The sequence below is a fragment of the Chaetomium tenue genome, assembly GCF_020726465.1.
Source record: "Chaetomium tenue strain MPI-SDFR-AT-0079 chromosome Unknown F5144scaffold_1, whole genome shotgun sequence".
NCBI classification, from domain to species: Eukaryota; Fungi; Ascomycota; class Sordariomycetes; order Sordariales; family Chaetomiaceae; genus Chaetomium; species Chaetomium tenue.
The window spans coordinates 1602074-1620238 of record NW_027117329.1 but is presented as its reverse complement, the minus strand read 5'-3'; the positions used below and the strand labels follow the sequence as shown (position 1 = coordinate 1620238).

General features: G+C 55.4%; 6 protein-coding genes across 6 annotated transcripts; 3 read left to right on the top strand and 3 right to left on the bottom strand.

Annotated features, from left to right (window-relative positions):
* Positions 1-1053: 1053 nt before the first annotated feature.
* Positions 1054-2187, bottom strand: F5144DRAFT_21158 (uncharacterized protein). Its single transcript, XM_066783043.1, has one exon. It carries the CDS (start codon positions 2025-2027, stop codon positions 1311-1313), a length of 717 nt encoding a protein of 238 aa, XP_066648052.1. The 5' UTR covers positions 2028-2187; the 3' UTR covers positions 1054-1310.
* A 1405-nt stretch (positions 2188-3592) lies between these two features.
* Positions 3593-4051, top strand: F5144DRAFT_597288 (uncharacterized protein; the record flags this gene model as incomplete). Its single annotated transcript, XM_066790860.1, has 2 exons — positions 3593-3792; positions 3853-4051. The coding sequence occupies 2 exons, from the start codon at positions 3593-3595 to the stop codon at positions 4049-4051; spliced, it is 399 nt and encodes a 132-aa protein (XP_066648051.1).
* A 278-nt stretch (positions 4052-4329) lies between these two features.
* On the top strand, positions 4330-4977 carry F5144DRAFT_21155 (uncharacterized protein). Its single transcript, XM_066783039.1, has one exon. The coding sequence runs from the start codon at positions 4514-4516 to the stop codon at positions 4871-4873; it is 360 nt and encodes a 119-aa protein (XP_066648050.1). The 5' UTR covers positions 4330-4513; the 3' UTR covers positions 4874-4977.
* Positions 4978-7845: 2868 nt separating this feature from the next.
* Positions 7846-10687, top strand: F5144DRAFT_635901 (uncharacterized protein; the record flags this gene model as incomplete). Its single annotated transcript, XM_066792621.1, has 4 exons — positions 7846-8013; positions 8097-8390; positions 8463-8860; positions 9627-10687. The coding sequence occupies 4 exons, from the start codon at positions 7846-7848 to the stop codon at positions 10396-10398; spliced, it is 1632 nt and encodes a 543-aa protein (XP_066648049.1). The 3' UTR covers positions 10399-10687.
* Positions 10688-11687: 1000 nt separating this feature from the next.
* On the bottom strand, positions 11688-13799 carry F5144DRAFT_635897 (uncharacterized protein; the record flags this gene model as incomplete). Its single annotated transcript, XM_066792620.1, has 1 exon — positions 11688-13799. One exon carries the CDS (start codon positions 13797-13799, stop codon positions 11688-11690), a length of 2112 nt encoding a protein of 703 aa, XP_066648048.1.
* A 1479-nt stretch (positions 13800-15278) lies between these two features.
* F5144DRAFT_20946 (tryptophan RNA-binding attenuator protein-like domain-containing protein) lies at positions 15279-17558 on the bottom strand. The gene is made up of 7 exons (XM_066783006.1): positions 17221-17558; positions 17087-17166; positions 16995-17027; positions 16254-16910; positions 15814-16163; positions 15556-15729; positions 15279-15496 (listed from the first exon to the last, which is right to left on the bottom strand). Exons 2-7 carry the CDS (start codon positions 17103-17105, stop codon positions 15452-15454), a joined length of 1278 nt encoding a protein of 425 aa, XP_066648047.1. The 5' UTR covers positions 17106-17166; positions 17221-17558; the 3' UTR covers positions 15279-15451.
* Between the last annotated feature and the right edge of the window lie 607 nt (positions 17559-18165).

Here is an 18165-nt window from a genome sequence, read left to right as displayed (position 1 = left end):
GCGATTCCGGCCTGGGGAGCAAATCGATGAGGACTAACCGGTGACCAGTCACAGTCATACATCACGAGGCTGTGCTGGGAGCTACTGCAGAGTTCAATGTCAGGCCAGCGATGGTTGGTCCAACGTGAGAACCGAATGCCGCAAGCTCTGCGGTCGACACTGGGTTCCGGCCCCTGGTCGCTCGAGCGATTGGCTGGCTTTCGAGTTCTCCCGCAGCTTGCCCGTCCCCACATCGTGGACCGTCCCACCGGGCATCGACAATCGATCCGCTACGCCAGGAGGACCCGAGGAGAAGGATGAATAGGGTTCTCGCAAGATCCGGCTGTCGGATTGTCTCGTAGAGAATGCTGCGTGAATATCCGGTGAGGCAGATCGCAAGGCTCAAACTACCCCCACCGACATGGAGAGACTGTCAAGCATGGGAGGCCATCGGTTTCTGGCTAGGTACCGGTCGGAAAATTACTGACATTGTCAATTCATCAACGACAGCCTCCTTTGTTCCCTCCTAGGTGTGCCAGATGTCGTCACCGTCCTCGGTGTGCATGGCTGCCCTGTCAGGAGGGGTGGTGACCAAGCTCGTTCGTCATCGCACCCCGAAGGACCCGAGAAGCTAACCGTAGAGATCGGATCACGCCTGTTTTCGCTCTGCTCTGCCCATGGTCCAATTCGACACCCACGGTATAATTCCCCTTTTACGCTCACCTCGGAGGCAGCGCGTACGAAATATGTGGTTGAAGCGGATGCCTACTTTGGGGTAGGGTAGGCCGTATGGTATTACAGTACAATACAATAGCATGTCGATACGTCGATCCCTAGATCGGTAATGTGGTCCCAATCAGACGGTCCAGGGGAGCAGCCACACGGGCGATCATGGTAACCCTTCCTGCAGCACTGGCCTCCATTGGGCGAGGTACGGCCCTGTCACGACTCAACAAGCCCCGACAAACCGGATCACGATGATTGCATTGGCCCGGTGGCCTCTGCAGGAGATAGCCGCCAGGGTCGAAATGTCAAGAGCCATCGCGCGTGGATGGCAGTGTGCATAGTGCAGACCTCCGGGTCCAGTTTCGAGGTTGCCGGTGGGGCTCAACACACGGGGCGCCGAGAAACCCTGACGAGCCGTACCACCACCCAATGATGGTTCCACCAATGCCCGAAACGCCGTGTTCTGTCAAGCCGGTGCCGGGAATCTAACGGGTTTCGTCCGCCGCCGCCTGCTGTCAGCAGAGGCCGCCGTCTGCTTCACCAAGGACAGTCACCGGCACTGCAATCAAACACGCCCAATGAGAAACCCTCTTTGTTCATCTGTTTCATCTCTTGGCGACCGTTTCGGTTCCCCAGCAGCACGTCACCCAAGGCCTGGCCGGATCGTAGGCCATCGAACACCACCAACAACCGTGCATGCCGGGGGAGAGCGGCCGACCCGCTCGCCGAGACCCGGCAACTTTCTGGGATTGTTTCCCACAAGGACCCAGAGGTGTCACGGGGGTGCAGCGCCTTGCCAGCCACACACCGTGAGATTTGCAAGGGTCGGTGAGAAAAAGCCGCGCCACGTTGCGGGCCGTTTGGTGGTTCAGCAGACAAGGTTCTGAGGATGGTTGAACGTAACGGTCCGTACTATGGGGAGGAGACCATGCGTCGCAAAAAGGGAACGCTGGCGGCAAACGGCAAACGACAAACGGTAAACGGCAGGCAGAAGATGGAATATGGCAGAACACAGTAAGGTCTCTCTGTTCGCTAGGCGCGGTTCGGCGAGCCTCGCATCGAGAACTGGCGGGGCCGGCCCGCCAAGAACCCCGGCCGGCAGTCCTCTCTCTCCACATCCGGTGATGATGGAACCCCCCCCCACGGTTGCCTTTCGAGGCGGTACATCTCTTCCGAACACGAGCTAGAGCGATGATGGTCGATTTCTGAGATTGCCTTAAGGCCATTTCAATGGACAACCCAAACGGCGGCTCACAAAGGAAACCAGCCCACCTAGGGATCCGGGATCGCGGCTTTCCGGCGGCTTGAGCCGCAATTCGCATTGCTAGCTTACCAAAATCGCCGCATTCAGTCGACGCCGTGTCACTGTCGTACCTGTGACACCCGGGTGCCTGCAGCGCAAGTTGTCCCGGCTCCGCAGGTGTTGTCCCGACGGGACCGCAACACCTCGGTCCAAGACAGACTGAACAGATTGACGCACAGTTCGGCAATCCGCACGACAGCGACGCCGGAGGACCGCTGATCCGGCTGCTTGCGAACACACTTTACCACTCTGTTTCAGGTGCGACACGAGCAGACGATGTTCTTGACGTCAGCGTACCCCCTGTGCCGTTTGCCATTTCTGGACGCAGCCAGACCGTCAGATGGCTGCTGGGAGGCACTTGATTCGGCGGTTTCCTTGCCTGGGTCGTAACCGCACGGTTAGTCACGCCGCGGCGGGCAGTCCCCGGGTCACCCTCCAGTTAGAATGCCGCGTTCCGTTTGGGCGGTTTTTGGCATCCACCTCAGGCGCTGCGGCACTCCCCTTGTTTAGGCGGCTCCTTGGGGGGCACAACCCTAGGACGATGTGCGCAGCGCAGCGCAGCGCGAGCACCCCGGACGGGTCCTCACAGGGGCTACCCTTGTCGGCTCCTGTGTGGACCGGGCGTCCTAGTTTTCGCGGCACACACACTGCGACAAAGCCTTTGGTGGTCCTCGGTTTTCCAACTCCACTTTGGCATTGTAGCGTCGTGCGCACCTGCGAGCAGCAACTTTGCAAGGCTGCACCTCACCTCAATCGGAACCCGCAAAGCTGCAGCATGGGATGGGACCTCACCCCCGTTCCTGCTTCCCAGGCGGATGGCCCACACACCCTCCCACTGCGCCTTTGCATACCTGGTACCGGACCGTGACACCAAAACACGCGCAAAGTCAGAGACGTACCGTACCGTACCTGTTCATTCAAGGCCCCCCCTCCCCTTCGACCATGTCGTCCCTGCGCCTTCTTTTGGGTCTGCATTAGCCTGCATGCCGCAGATGATGCCCCAGTCATCAGTCATTCCGGTCTACCTGGAACCCTACTCCATCTGCAGTGAGCGTTCGGCGTCACTGCTGCCTTCCCGCCGCAAGGTCTCCCAGCCAGTACAAGGTACTCGGATGACACCGCGAGACCTCTGCCGGCGCCTGGGGCCTATAAGGCTGCCATGGGACCCTCTCGGTCTGTTGACTGATGAGTCTACATCACAGCCTTCTCGTTGACGGGTGCAGTGCCTGATTACTCATTTCTTCCTATTTCGTTCTTGCTTGCTTGCCGTTCGCTTTCAACTCCGTTTCTACGGTCCTGCTCTGCCCCGTTCTAGGTTGCTCCTTTCCCGGTGTTGCCTGAGCCGTCCTGCTCATATTTATTATCCCCTCGCTCTCTTCCCTACAAGTCAGTCACAAACTTGCACATCATCCGATCACACCATCAGATCACATCTCGGCCACTTCCCCTGGTCAACACCGCAAGACTCACATCCCGCCGTCACATCCCGCGCGCCAACAACCAACATACAACACTGTTGCCTCCTTCCCGGCAACCAACAACCCAACCAGGCAGACCTAGCATCTACAAGAGGAGGTGTTCATCATGTGCTACCAGTTGGTCGAGCTCTACTCGGCATGCCGATGCCTCTACTACCAGCACGCCGTCGACCGATGTGCCGCCTACGGCCGGCCAGGCCACGGCATTCAGAGGCGGACAATCTTGGTTGGATACGCCTGCAGCGACCACACATCACACGCCAGCGGTTACGACTACTCCTATCCTTCTCAGTACTCGGACTCGGGGTACCACTCGGGGTACTCGGGACACTCATCCAAGAGCTCCCGGGACCACTACCGGTGAAGAGTCTTGTCTTCGATGATGGGCTGCTGCTCTCGGCATTCGCCGCCGCTGGAACGCTTCACACTCGGGGCTTGGGTTGCCTACCTCTACTCGTTCCGGGTGAGGTCGTCGATGCTTGCCCAGCCCCCTTCCCAGCTCTCCTACCTCTTCGTGGGCTACGACCGCCTGATATCAATATCAGCACCTCCCGCCATCCGCTGACTAGCGGGTACGATATTCCCGTCGGACACCACTCTCTTCACGAATGCCGAACCAGGATTGGACACGCAGTTATGTCATCGAAGACGGGTACTTAGGTCAAGACGAAGGCACGAAACCTGGAGGAAAAGCAAATGGACACGAGACACACGACGATAGTTCCCTCGAGAACGGGACGAGTTCGGACACATGACAGACGACTTCACGGACCACGGCTTTCGCCATCTCTATCTAGGATGGATTTCACTTTTTCGGCCTCATGAACGCATAGCATCGGGATCGGTACATATCCGGGATACGGCATCGCCCCACTGTACAACACCACACCTTCCCCATTAGACACCCGACACCCCCCTGTTGTTATTGTTGTTGTTCGTTTTGTTTCTTTTTCTCTCCTGTACTTTTCCTACTGCTTTTTTTCCGTTTCTTTGCGCTACAGGTCGGGACGAGACATGCATATGGGCTATGATACCAGGCGTTTCCAAACAGGGGGGGACTCCAGGCAACTGGAAGGGTTGGGGATTGGTGGTTTTCTTTTTCTCCCTCTTAGAGTCTGGAAGGTGTTATTTTTTTGTTTTGTTTTCAGATTTCTCTTTTATCGGTCATGTTGGAGCGTTTTGTTTTTCACATTTCTACTTTTTATGTCTGGATGTTGGATGTGCAAACGCGTGTAACGTTGGATGGTCTCACCCCTCATTATGTCTAATTCCTGCTCTGGTAGCAGCGACAACCACGGTCACTCCTGGATGGAAGGCTGGGAGGAGCAGCACAAGGTCTGCTCCGGGGAATAGACTTGCTTTGAGCCTCATCTCGTTCCCTTGCTAGGCTGGGTCGTCGCCCTCTGGCGGGATTCCAGGGGCGGACATTCCTGTGAGGGGCTTGCTGAGGCATGGGGGGAGAGAAGGGAGCATTTACAGAATAGCGCAAATAGACGCGGAGATTCACAAACCACTTGATGACAGCCTAGTACACAACTTGGTAGGATAGGTACCATGGGGTCTCGGAAAACATGTCCGGATCCAGTAATGGTGAGTTCAAGCCCCGGGCGGTGCACCATCCTCTTGGCACGGCCACTCTGTAACCCCGGGCTTCGTGTTTACTAGTGTAGTTGCCTTAGTCCGGAACACATACCCAACCACGCCAACTAGCCAACTACCACGCTGTATTATTTCTAGAATTCCCGTTGGCGCAGTTGCAATGTTGCACAATCATTGGACCGGAGTGGGCTGTCACGATTGGAAGCAAATTGTCCTGGAACTCGCTTGTGGAAGCCAATTGGCGTTCAAGGTCGCATCAAAACGGTCCAAAATATCGCATTTTGGGCGACAACGACAGATGCAGAGCATGTTTCACAACCGGAGGGAGGTGTGTGTCGGAAACGAAGCCGGGTCGAGGGGGGCCAAAAGCCTCAATTCAGCCTCTCAGCCGGGTCAGCACTCTAATAACAACAGCCTCAGCACCCTCAGCGCTGCCCCCTTGCGCCAATCAGCTGCTCTGGGTGCCTGGGGCGATAAAAATAGAGGGGCAAAAACCCCACGCAGGCTGGGGTAACAGCCCTGGGGACGGGCATCGTGTAAGGTAAGGTATTTCCAAACGGTGCGGGTTGGCCTCCAGCAGATTGCCTGCCCATGGATGGATACATCTAAATCTGCACATCAGTGATTAGGTATCTGTAACACCGTATTTCATATCCAAGTCCGCGTGTGAAACTATCACACCTTAAATATCTAGCTATGAATAATCACCAAAGGATCTAAACTAGCCGGACCCTCCCGTAATTCCCGAGTAACCGCTCTGGATCACATCATCACAAAGACTCTGCTTCCGTTGTTACCCAGGTAATCCGGCTCCAACGGGCGCTACCGAAGACGCCGCCGCCATGCGCCCTGCGCCGCCCATCCTCGGTCTCGACTTTTCGACTCATTCAACCGTCGGACCCGACTAGGGACGGTAAGGATAGAAGGGACGGTGGGTGGGCGGCGTCATCTGATCTCCCCTGGCCGTGACCACAGACCAAGACCCTGCCATCCTCACCTCACCTTACCCTGCCTGGGTTCCTCCCCTGTCCAGCTTAGAAATGCGGCCGGATTTGACATGGTCCACCCCGTCTGAGCTTAGAAATAAACTTTCTCTTGGGCACAGCAGGTAACGATGGTTTTGTCAGGTATGGTACGAAGTATTGCGTGCCGTTATGGTCTCACAACACACTGCGTGATGCACAACACACACACACACATCCCACACCAAAACACACCCACACCAAATGCACATCCACGCGCAACACCCACACACCCAAGCCGCCGGGACCATGCCTCTATTCTAATCGTATGCGCGTGCTGACCGGGCGAGCACGTATCTCCGAGGGTGCCGTATGGGCGGGTTCGGATTGGGGCTGCCAAGGGAAGGATGATGCAGTGCGGACGTTGCGTCACCGTCCGCGTAACTTCTAAAATCCTTGAGGTGCTGAGTCGTAACTAGGTACTTTACATACAAATGGTTGAGCGTTCTAGTTGTCCACGAGGATCACCCAGGATGCCTGCCTGCGATGACGACAAAACAATCCTCGGCACCGCGCGGCGGTTTGCGCAACCTCTTTTTTTTTTACTGTCTTCACACCCGGTGCCGGTGATGCGTATCCTGTAATTTTGTCTCATTGTATTTTGTTTCGAACTTTTTATTTCTGTCCGTCATTTTCTCCGCCACCCCGCCAAACGAAGTCATCCATCTCAACAGCCGCCCGAGTGCCGCTGAGTTGCCGCACCGCACCGCACTCCACCACCATATTGGCACCCACTCCACCAAGCTGCATGTGAAACGAAACACACGCAGAGACAGGGCGATCAGCCGAAACCCCCAACTCACGTACTTACACTAGATCGGGCGGCTCGGGACGCGGCAGCAAAAAGCCCAAAGTAGAATAGAAGAGGACACTCAAGAGGACGGGCAGGCCCACGTAAGCTTGCGAGTCACGTTAGTTAGCGCCTTGGCCCCCTCGTTGCAGTGGATTACAAGTAGTGTGGTAGTGTTAGTGTGTGTGGATGTGTGTGGGTGGTGTGTGTGTGTGTGACGCTCGGTAATCGTCGTCATACTATTCTAGAACACCTTTCTTGCATGCCCCTCCTGCACGCACGCATGCGTGTGGGTGGATTGGATGGGTGGGTGGTGGTGCTGGTGGTGCGCCGTGCGGCGGCCGGTGGTTGAGTGGTAAATTCGAGAGCGGTAATGGCGGTATTTGGTGGATGGTCACGCCATGTAACCCCGAGGTACCTAACTGATTTACGACCCTGCCCAACCCAAGCCGTTGCGTTTGGATGGGATTCAATCTGCGATGCAGTGAGGTGGGAGGAGAGAGGGGCGGATCGGGCGCGGCTGCGCGGCATCGCGGCTCTTGAAACATGGGGCGATCGGGAGCGCCGGGCTGGATTGCCTGTTGCATCTGATACTGGATAGGCCTGCCTAGATGGAGGCAGATGGGATGCCGTTTTGGTGACGGAGTTGGTGAGTTGTTGATGTGACGTAGTTGATCAAAGCGGGAAATGGCAAGTACGAAGTAATCAGATAAACAAATTACTTTGAGCCTGTATTCCGTACTGTGCGCCAGATTGACAATGCCACTACAAACCCTAACCCTCTCTGCTAACGCTGGTGGTGTGACACTGTGATCTCCAATCGTCGAAGCGTTGTCAGTGCTCAGACCTCACATCTCATCGCTTTCTTGGGGGCAACCACAATCCCGTTCACGAAAGACCGGCGAAACTCAGCCTCGCCTTTTAATTCTCTCGTCGGACACAAACAACATGGATGCACTCGATTCTTCTTCTTCTCGGTATCGCACCGGTTCCCATTTTCGACCAGTGGATGCCGCCGATGAGCCACGGGACGCCGAAATCCAGGCGACACTCGCTGAGGCAGAAGCGCTCGTTCTTGACGGCCAGTTTCGCCCGGCCCTTCGTCTCATTGTGAAGGTTCGTTTCATGGCCTTTGCGGTTCTTCCTAGCCCACTGCTAGACTTGATCGAAGAAATCACTAAACTGCGCTATCCGAGTAGGCTATTAACATGTGCCCTTGTGAACCCGCCGGCCAAGGGAAACAGCGCCACCCGAAGGACAAGTCGTGCCACATCGATCAGTGCATGCTGGCCGTGAACAGTGGCGATCCGTACGCGCTTTTCGAGGTGGCTAAGAGCCCCTGTACGTGCGGATACCGTTGGCCGTCGTGTACCCACCAACACCACGCCGCGGCCCTCGATGCGCTCGCAAACTGCCTCGATAGAGATGCCCAGTACGTCGCCGCTTTCGCCGCCGCGCTGGCGATCATCCGCCTGGATCCTGCTTCGGCTATGGTAAGTATCACGGGTATACGTCGAAGAAGCTAATTGCTGCCGACAGACAGAGTGACTGACTCGATTCTATAGGGGTACTGCCGTGGTGCCAGAATCATCCGGTACCTCCTCAAGTCTGCCTCGCCACACGGCGATTCCGCCCAGGGCCGTGCCGTGACTACCATTTTCAATCAGTTTACCGGCGCGTCCTCTCCCCTTTTCCTCCGAGCTGTTCTCAAACGTTTCGTCCGGGGGGGGGTGCGCATCATAGACCGCCACCGCCGCAATCCAAAAGACACGTACAATGTACAGGGCTCGATACCAATTCCATTTGATACAACGAGTTTGTTGGCTAATGAGTTACCTCAGGTTGTGTTGAGGCGGATGGCTTATCATCTCGACTGTGATGATGCCCGTATGGACCCGGTCAAGGAATTCCCCATGGAAATCATCGGATTGATCTTCTCACAGCTCGACATCGCTGATCTTGGGTAAGCAAAAGACCATCCTCCCCACACGTACCGCGCCCTCTAACACACCTAAAGTAGATGCCTCCGCGTTAATAAGCAGTGGAATCGGGTTGCCCAGCAAGACAACAGATGGAATGACTTGAGGCTCAAGCGACCCGGCAACCCAGGGAAATCATTTGCTAAGTTTTTACAACAACATGGGCGGATGAGGAGTCTCGTCATCAGTGATGCTACTTGGTTCAACCTGACGGGCCCCAAGCTTCACCAGATGATGTCCGGCCTGTCCCAACTGGACCGATTGTGCATCGGTTTCGGGAAGCGGGCATATGTTCCGCCAACCCTTAAATCAGTCGAGACGAAAGCAACCGTCCGACCAAAATGTCGCCTAACCCAGCTCTCATTAGAGTCTTTTGATTTGCAGTCGCCCCTTATTACTCAGTTGTTGTCTTCACACGCTGACACACTCGTTACCCTGAATCTCGCCCGTACTGGCCCCCAGCCGAGCGCCGTCTTTAACAAAGTCGTCCTTCCAAATTTGAAGAAACTGCGGCTAACCGCCGTGTTACAACCGTCTCTTCTTCCTGCTTCCGCATTGATCGAAATGGTACGAAGCCCTTCCCCATTCCTTCACACTTTTTGGCATGCCCGATACTAATCGAACCTAGAAACCAGTTGTGATTGCTACGCCTAACCTCGAGCAACTTCACCTGGACGGTTTTCGAGCGGCATGGCTCCGAGACGGACCTCCAACCGACGACTGGAACGGCCTGTGGTCTTCCCTTCGCAGGCTTACCCTCGGCCCGGCCATGCTATGCGTAATGGACCCGAGATCCCGCCTTTGGAGCCCACGCTTTCTGCCCCCATTTCCAACCTCCCTGCAGAGTCTGGAAATTCTCAGCGCCAATGAGAATGTCGCCCGCACCGTCCTATTTACCACCGCTTCGCCGGCTGCAGCCATAAACGCCACAGCTCTACTAGATGGCAACCTCATGGACCTCAATCTGCCCCAGTTGGAAGTGTTCCGTTGCTTATCTAGCATCCTAAAACCACGCCATTTAGAGCATATTCTCGAGCCCTCGGTGAGCGCCGGCAAGCTACAGGCCCTCGAATTGCGAGCCGCCTTCAATCACCTTACACCCCCCGGTGGAGGCGATCAGCCCGGCGACTTCGTACCGGCTCGGGACCTAGACTTCCTGACCTGCAGCAGCCTTCACACGCTGGGGCTGCACGACTTTAATTTTTTCGAAAACCCCTCCGGTCGCTGGGTCGCCACCAACGAGTTTTACGCCGAGCCCTTCGTCGACTGGCTCGACTGCTTCCCAAGCCTGCGCACCCTGGGCGTCTACCCGGGCGATTGGGAAGCCGTGGGGTTGCTTATCCCGCGCCTGATCGCTCGGCCTGGCATCAAAGCCATTCACCAGCAGTACTTGCGCGGCCTTTCCTGGGACGAGGCTCAGAAGCTGGCTCGAAAGCATGGAGTTAAGCTGTGCCATAGCCCCGGCCACATGCCTGCCGGCTGGCGTGTTTTTGAGGATTTTGACGACGATACCTCGACCTAAGCGTGTTTGATAGACGGCATTTTGGAAAAGAAGAAAGGGAGAAAGGGAGAAAGGGGATACACTGTTTCAACGGATAACGGAATGTTGACCCCTTGCGAATGGGGTTGTTCCTTACGACTCAACAACCAGGAAAGGACGGCATGGTTATAGACCATGGACAAGGATTGAGGATTTTGGGTATTAGTGCATCACCAACCATAGGATTGGTCGGCATTGGCATTAGCATTGACACAGGTACGGGCATGGCGGGCATCTGACACCTGGCTAGGTGTTTAATAAGGAGACGGAAACAGTCCGTCTGGATTGGGAGGGGAGTTTACGTCACGACATGATACCCGACCCGGTACATCCATACCGGGCGCAGACGTTGGAACGGAGTTCATGCGCTTTTCGGATACCGAGGTAGAAAAGATAAATTAAATGTTTAATTCTGCACACATCACTAGCTACACTTGCTTGATAACGTTTCTCTGCCCGGTTACCGCCCACCAATAATAGCTCAATCCTGCCGCATAGCCCTCAGATACGTAACACGCAAGTCATTATGCTGCACTCGTTCTCGTATTCCATTATATTCTATTCTGGGCGAACCCGAGAAACTTGTCCGGGCAAAAACCGGCTGCCTGCTGTGACCAGAACCTCCCCAGGTACCCAGCTTCCTCTTTATGTAGGCCCGATCCTTCTCCTTACGTTGTGACCCTCCCCCCGCCATCTACTTGGCTAACTACTACCCTTTTCGTACATGGGCTCGTGTTCCTTGCTTGCTTGTTACCTCGTCATCCTTTGACAGAAATAGTCCTCTTCCATTTGAACGCTCAATGATCAGATCAAGCAGGTAAGTTAGCCAGTCAATGGGCGTGGACATCGCAAGGTGGACTATTTTGAAGCAGCCTTTGAGCCCCCGTTGCAGTATGCTATGGCAAGTGCTAACCCAGGACCGTGGGATAGATACCCAACGACCCGATACATATCCATGAAGAGGCTATCTTAGTAATGAGGGATGTAATAAAAGAGAAACCACAAAAGCCAAACGCAATGGTAATGATACGCCTCTTCCCTGTTCCAACCTTGTAACCCATACTTCTGCGCCAAGTGCTTGCTATGAATTCGAGCATCCTTAAAATAGAAAAGAGAAAACCCCTGCTGCAAACCGAGAAGTCGCCGTAATGCATGCAAAGCAAGATCCGAAAATGCCCACCGCCCAGCCTCAAGAGAGAGGAAAAGCCAATTCCCAACCCCGTGCAACGCCTCAAGGGAAGCCAATCGCCTTCTCCCCGCCATTCTTCTGCTCACACGCCGGCAGCAACCCTCTGCGAGTCCCGGCTCAGTTCCCTCACCTTCACCCTCAATTCCTCTCTGACCGACTCCTGCCACATCCTCTTCTCAGCAGCAGCAGCCGCCGCCGCCGCCCCAACAGCAGCTTTGGCCTTCTCAGCAATCGCTTTCCAGTTATCGAGATTGCTGGCCAGCGGAATCTCTTGCTTCTGTTGGCACTGACGCATGACACGGTTGGCCTGGCGCATCTTGCACTTCATATGGTAGCCCGGCTCGTTCGCCTTGCGCCATTCGAGATAAGCTTCATACATCTGCTGCTTGACCGGGTCGTGATCTCGGGGCTTCACGGTCACAGGAAAGTAGGGTCGGTCAAGCTTCCTCTCAGGGCCGATCGAGGACTGTAGGGAAGCGCCCGGGATAAATGGTGCGGTATGGGGGAGGCATGGGTTAACGCCTGCTGTTACCCCTGGGGCGTAGCCCGGCACCGAAGCTCCACCACCGGGTGGGAATGTGTTGAATCCGTTCATAGCTGGCAAACTTAGAGGCGAAACACTAATCGGCGCGTTGAGCGTTGCTGTGGACGGGACATTCCCGATGGTATTGTAGAATGGAGGGCTCGCAAATGCTGCCGCAGACATGGTAGCAGACAACCCCATGGGCGCAACAACATGGTGAGGCAGCGTGCTGGCTGATGGGAAGCCATTCGGAGTCATGCCATTGATAGGAAGTGCGAGTTCGGAGGGTGGCCTGGGTATCGTAGCCCTAGTACGCGTGCCATTGCCAATAGCCCGGCTTTTTTGAGTAGTTTCTGTAGGAGCCGGCGGTTTGGTCTGCTGCGGTCGTTGAGACGGAATGCCCTCTCTTACAACGGTGAGTGGAGTGTAGCTAGGCATAGCTTCAGGAAAAATGTTAGCAAGGGGTGGGCGGGAGAGCTTCTTGGGCGACAGCCATGGGGCGGCATCGGTTGGGGCAGCCGACTTAAATTCGGCAGCGGCGGGATTCAACGTCTTGATCTGATTGTCGTCCACTGAGTGCTCCTTGGGTATATCACGAGGTTCATCCCGCGAACCAGCTCTTGAACGGCGGTCACCTGAACTGCGGTCTGGCATATTTGATGCATAACCAGAGTCAATAGAACCGAGTTGCCCTGAATCATGCAAGCGATCGAGTCGGGTAAGGAAAGACTTCCTCGCAGCCTCTGCGCTTAGTTCGTGCTGAGTGCTCCTACTCGGTGGTTCGGGGTCGTCTTTTAGCTTCATTGCCACGATGGCAGGGTCGACGATGTGGCGAGACGACGCTGCCGGGCCAGTGGTTTCCCGAGCCGGCGGTGGGGGCTCGTTCTTGTTCTGTAGGCGGTTCAGCATTCTCTGAAAGCGATCCTCTTCCTCGTTTGACGGCCCTTTCCCTGCATGCCTGGGCCTAGTCTCGGGAACTGGTGCCCCGGGGATAGCAAAAGTAGAACCATGATGCTTTGGATGAGCCCTTGTCTCTTGCGGTTGGTGGTGGGACTCTGGCAGATTCGAACCGGCTGAGTTTTGGGTGTCCCGGTTCTCGCTTAGCATTTCTTGAAGCTCGACCAAGATTTCATCAGAGTCTTCTGATGATACCCGTCGGAAGGCTGCTGGGCCGTTGAGGCGCTTCAGCTCACCAAGCGCAAGGTCAGACGGGGCGTCTTGCGGGTCGACCGCAGAAACATCAAAGCAGAAGCGGTTGGGCAGTGCAATGCCTTGTCCATTTACACTCGTGAGTATTGGGCAAACTTGCTTCAGTTGTATTTTGACTGCTTCCTTGGTGTCGTCCCCAGATGTCGATGGAGAGGACGAAGGGAGCTGCCACACTGGAGCGGAAATAACGCTTTCCCAGGCAGCCTTTTTATCCTTTGGGTAGCGGTATTGCGGGCCAGAGAATGAGTCGTCTGTCTCCAAATCCACCTGAATACATATGTCGTCGTTGTGGTCGTAGCTCTGCTTGCTCATCCTGATGCCCTCACCTGGACACGACACGCCGGTCGTCCTCTTCCGCCAGTCATTCGAGTCGATGGCCTGAGTTGTCTTGACTTTCAACCCGCTCTGCCTCAGCCGGGCGGCGGTTTTGAGGCCGGAAACACGGTTGGCGCACCCGACCATTGTATCAAGCTGGAAGTTTCCGTGGGCCAGCAAAACCTCAGGTACTTGGTTTCAACTGAGACTCCTACGGTTTTAGCCAAATAAAGCTTAAAACATCATGAAGTTAGCTGAAGAGCTCTTGATGCTAAGGTTGTCCTCGAGTAGGGCTAGATTCAATACAGGTTTGTAGACAAGGAGGCGCCGTTGAATAACAGAGCTCGGGGATGAACGTATAGAGAAAAAGTAACATTTTGGGATAAGAGGTTTCTTAACAAGCTGGGGTTACTCACCAGGCGTCCAAACTACGTAACGACCGAGTCCTTGGGGTTGATCAGGGCTCGCCTTCTGCAACTGGTGTCTGGTCGTCGATTTGCGTTTCGGTGAACTAGCAGATGGCGCGCTTCGCTTTTCTCCGCGCTCGGCCGTGAAGTAGGCCCAAAGTTGTGAGAGATGAGGCAGCGATATAGAGAAAGGCTGTGACTGTTGTGGACGTTGAAGCAGTGGATCAGATGATGGTAAGCAACGAGATCGGATGCTTTTGCAACTTTTCGTTCGAGATGGAATCGCGCCCTCGGTTACTCGGTCCGAAAACAAACGCTTTGGTGCTCTGAGCGAACCCCAAGAAGAAGAAGAAGAGATGACGTAAAGCTGTGAGGGAGACGATATGCACGGAGTACCCAAAAAGGCTGGCGGTGGTTGTCTTGGATTGCACTTCGCTTGGATGATGGGAGAAGAAAGACGGCGGGAGACGGTGAAAGACGCTGGGCTGTGTCAAGAAGGGACCGATGAAAACCAGCGGGGGACTGTTAGGGGAAGCAGGAGAGTCGTGGCAGTCACTCGTTTTAAGCACTGACGGAGCATGTGGGGGAAGGCACCATTGTCGTCATCATCAGCATTGACACCCTGGGCCTCAGGGCACTTGCACAGGGTTCTTATCCCACTCTCGCAAATGGGTCAAAGATGAGTGGACGGCCAGGTAAGAACCAGACTAAACCGTTTTGCCGTCTCTTCATCGGTAATGTTCGTGCCTTCCGAGTCAAGCTGGCACGGTGTATGTATGTGGAAGGCGCTTCCTAGTCATACACTTGCCGTCCAGAGTTTCCGTCAACTCGCCCTTGTTTTATCGAGCGAAGATTTTCTCGGCAAGGTCAGTGTGGTTTCCCTGCTCGAAAAGCTATATATTGAAAGGGAAAAGGAGATATGTTATCCACGCAAACAAGAAGTCGAAAAAGAAGATAAATGAAAATGATCGTATAACTAGCCCCCGTAGTCCACCGCTAAACCCCCGGGTTTCCAAACCCTCATCTTCCGATCCATCCACTACGTAGGTCATTCGTCTCATTCCAAAGATCAGATGGCACCCCATCCCTCCCATAAATCCCGCAATGGCAAATTAGCTGATTCCACTTAGGGTCCGGCAACAATGACGTGTTGTGTGTCAATAAATCCTCTTGAATATGTTCCCGACCTTGCGAGTGACTAGGGACAGCCAGGCCTATGAAGGAAACTCACAGAGCTGCCACACAGCTCATAAGTCGGGGATCACATAGGCTCATTCAGCAGTAAAGGCAAATGCTCGTCAATGAACACCCAAACTAACTAGCCGCTTGCTACAGAACACCGAAACATCCACATAAACATCATCCTCGGATCAACGACCAACTCGACTCGTTCTACGCAGCCGCCTGCTGACCCGTCATGTACGCCGTAAACGATTTCTGCACCCGATCAGTCAGTATGCCGTCGCCCCAAGGGATATACTATCGGAGTTACATACCGCGTTCCTAGTCTGGATGAAGACGGTTCCCGGGCCCGTGAACTTGCACACCAAACCCTCACCAGACGCCATGCCGGACATGAGGCCGCCCGAAGCAACACGCTCCAGGACATACTTGGTGTTCCACGCTACGAGGTGGCCGTTGTCGACAATGTACTTTTCGCCGTCCATGAGCTACACACACCACCAGTCAGTCGTCCACCCCCCCAAGAAATAACAGAACGAGTGCAAACACAACATCAAGAAAGAAACACTCACATCCTTCCGAATAATCGCCCCAAAGCTCGTCAACCACAACAGCCCCGTCCCCGAGATCTTATACACCCACAACCCTTCCCCACTAAACATCGCCTTACCAAGCCCCTGGCGCTTGTAGTCCTTGATGACGTTCTGGGTGCAGGCGAGGAAGCCGTCGTGGCTGACGGACCACGCCTCCTGGCCGCCCAGGCGCAGGCTGGTGATGTCGCCGAGCATGGGCGGCGCGAGCAGCAGCTCGCCGGGGCCCGTGAAGGTCGAGCTGTTCATGTCGCCGCCCGCGACGAGCTTCTTCATGCTGAACTTGATGTGGCCTTTGAGCACGATGGAGGGGGACATGGCGATCATGGAGCCTGTGGAGGGGGAGTGTTAGAGTGTGGACAAGCCCGTGGTAGGTGGGGTAACGAGGGGGAGGGGGGTTTCGATGAGGGGGTAAAACGTACCTGGCCTGGCTTCTACGGGACATCCGATGGCCAGCTGGATGGTCAGGATGGAGTTGCAGTCGCGATGGCTGATCCGGTAGCTCCCGCCGTTGAAGGTGCCGACGTCATCAACTATCGTTGAGGTAGCGCCAACGAAGTTATTGCCGGTGGGAGCGCCCGTGGGATCAATCGCTGGGGAATGGGCCTGGGCTTGTGCCTGGGCCTGCGCATGCGCCTGCTGCAGATGTTGTGTCTTCTCGGCCGGGTACGTCCCCTTGTCGTCCTCCTTGGGGTATGAGGGAGGGCCGGCAAACTGCGGCTGGTTTTGCGAACCTTGCGATGCGGTCGAGGCAGTCCGCAGATGCTGGGGAAGCGCGCCGTGCTGCATAGGCGAAGGAGACGCTTGTGGTGGCGCCGCGTATTGTTGCTGCGGTGGAGCGGCATATTGTTGCTGAGGAGGCGGCGCGTACTGTTGCTGTTGAGGAGGCGGCGCATAGTGTTGTTGCTGGTGCTGGTAGGAAGGTGTTGAAGACCCTGGCGGCGGAGTAGGAGCTGCGCCGGCCTGGGGAGGAGGAGGGTAATTCGTGGCAGCTTGGGTGCTGGAGGGAGGGGCGGGATACGAGAACTGAGTCTGTGTGGGGGGTGCCGATCCAGGAGGAGGCGGGTAGCTCTGCTGTCCTATTTAGACGGTGTTGTCAGTATCATGCTTCGGCAGCATATGAATAATCCTGGAGGTGTACTCGAGGTCGACTGTAGACATACCTCCGGCGGAAGGACCGCCAGCTCCAGGGGGTGCTAAGCACACAAGTTAGATTTTGGCCACCTTTCTCCCCACAGCCCATTCAATCACTCACGGGGATAGTAGTTTGCCATGTTGATGTCTCGTGGAAATTCGGCGTCCAACTGCGGCGGCGTTGTCCCAGCGTGCTACGACCTCCACAGCTGTCAGTGAAGTTCATAGGCAAGGTACCTGAGCTAGAATCCACACCCCGCACCTACACTTAGTGCCCCTCGTTATGGGGTTCCTGCGATGATGCGATGCGAAGATTACGAAGAATGTCGGGCAAGACGACAATACCAAGCCTGAGCAGAAGTTGGGGAAGACGAGCGACTCGAATTCAGGAGAGCAAAGGAGCTTGCTGCATGCTCGCAGCACCTTTTTGAGGGATCAGTTCGCGCAAGCAGGGGACCGCATCCCCTCCCCACGGTTGCATGGAACCAAATCGAGAGCCGACTAGTATGGCGACCCAATCAGCAAGCTCCAGTTCCAGCAGAGACGCGCGCCGAGCTGTTTGACAAGGGCGCTTAGGGAGGCAGCGGGAGGGAGCCTCGTCGGCGATTGGTTATCATGCAGGTGAGCCTCGACTCCTAAAATGGAGACGATTCGAGGTCCTCATTCACGAAGGACAGGGACGCAAGTGTTCAGCCATTCCGGTGCTGGAAAGGAGGCGGTTCATGGTTCTGAGGTAGGATAACTAATTGGATGGTACTCTGTAACTCGGTAGATTCGGCCAGCACAAGGAAGTTCTCCCCCCGACTTGTTGCAGCAATGAAATTGGAAGGCTGTCGTTGGTTTTCGGGGTTTGACAATTGCTTTCTTTAAAGAAATTGCCAGCTGGGAAACATTGTTGACCGTTGGCGAGTCCCTTCCAAGGGCAGGGCTGTTGCGAGGTTCCGTTTTGGGCCAACCCCAGCGCACTTCGGCCCAGGGGTTTCTCCTTGTCCAATGGTGATCGAAGGATTCTTGCCTGCCGGAAGGATTGCATCACCGGTTTTAGCTCCGGGAGCTCGGGAATCGGGACGTCATAAAAATTATTCCAAAGCGTCAGAGCATCAGCCCACCACACGATATTGGCCGATATTTACGATTGAACGACCCGACCGCCGCGCTTCTCACGCCGATGGTTGTATCCTACTAGCGAGCGTCTTGTAC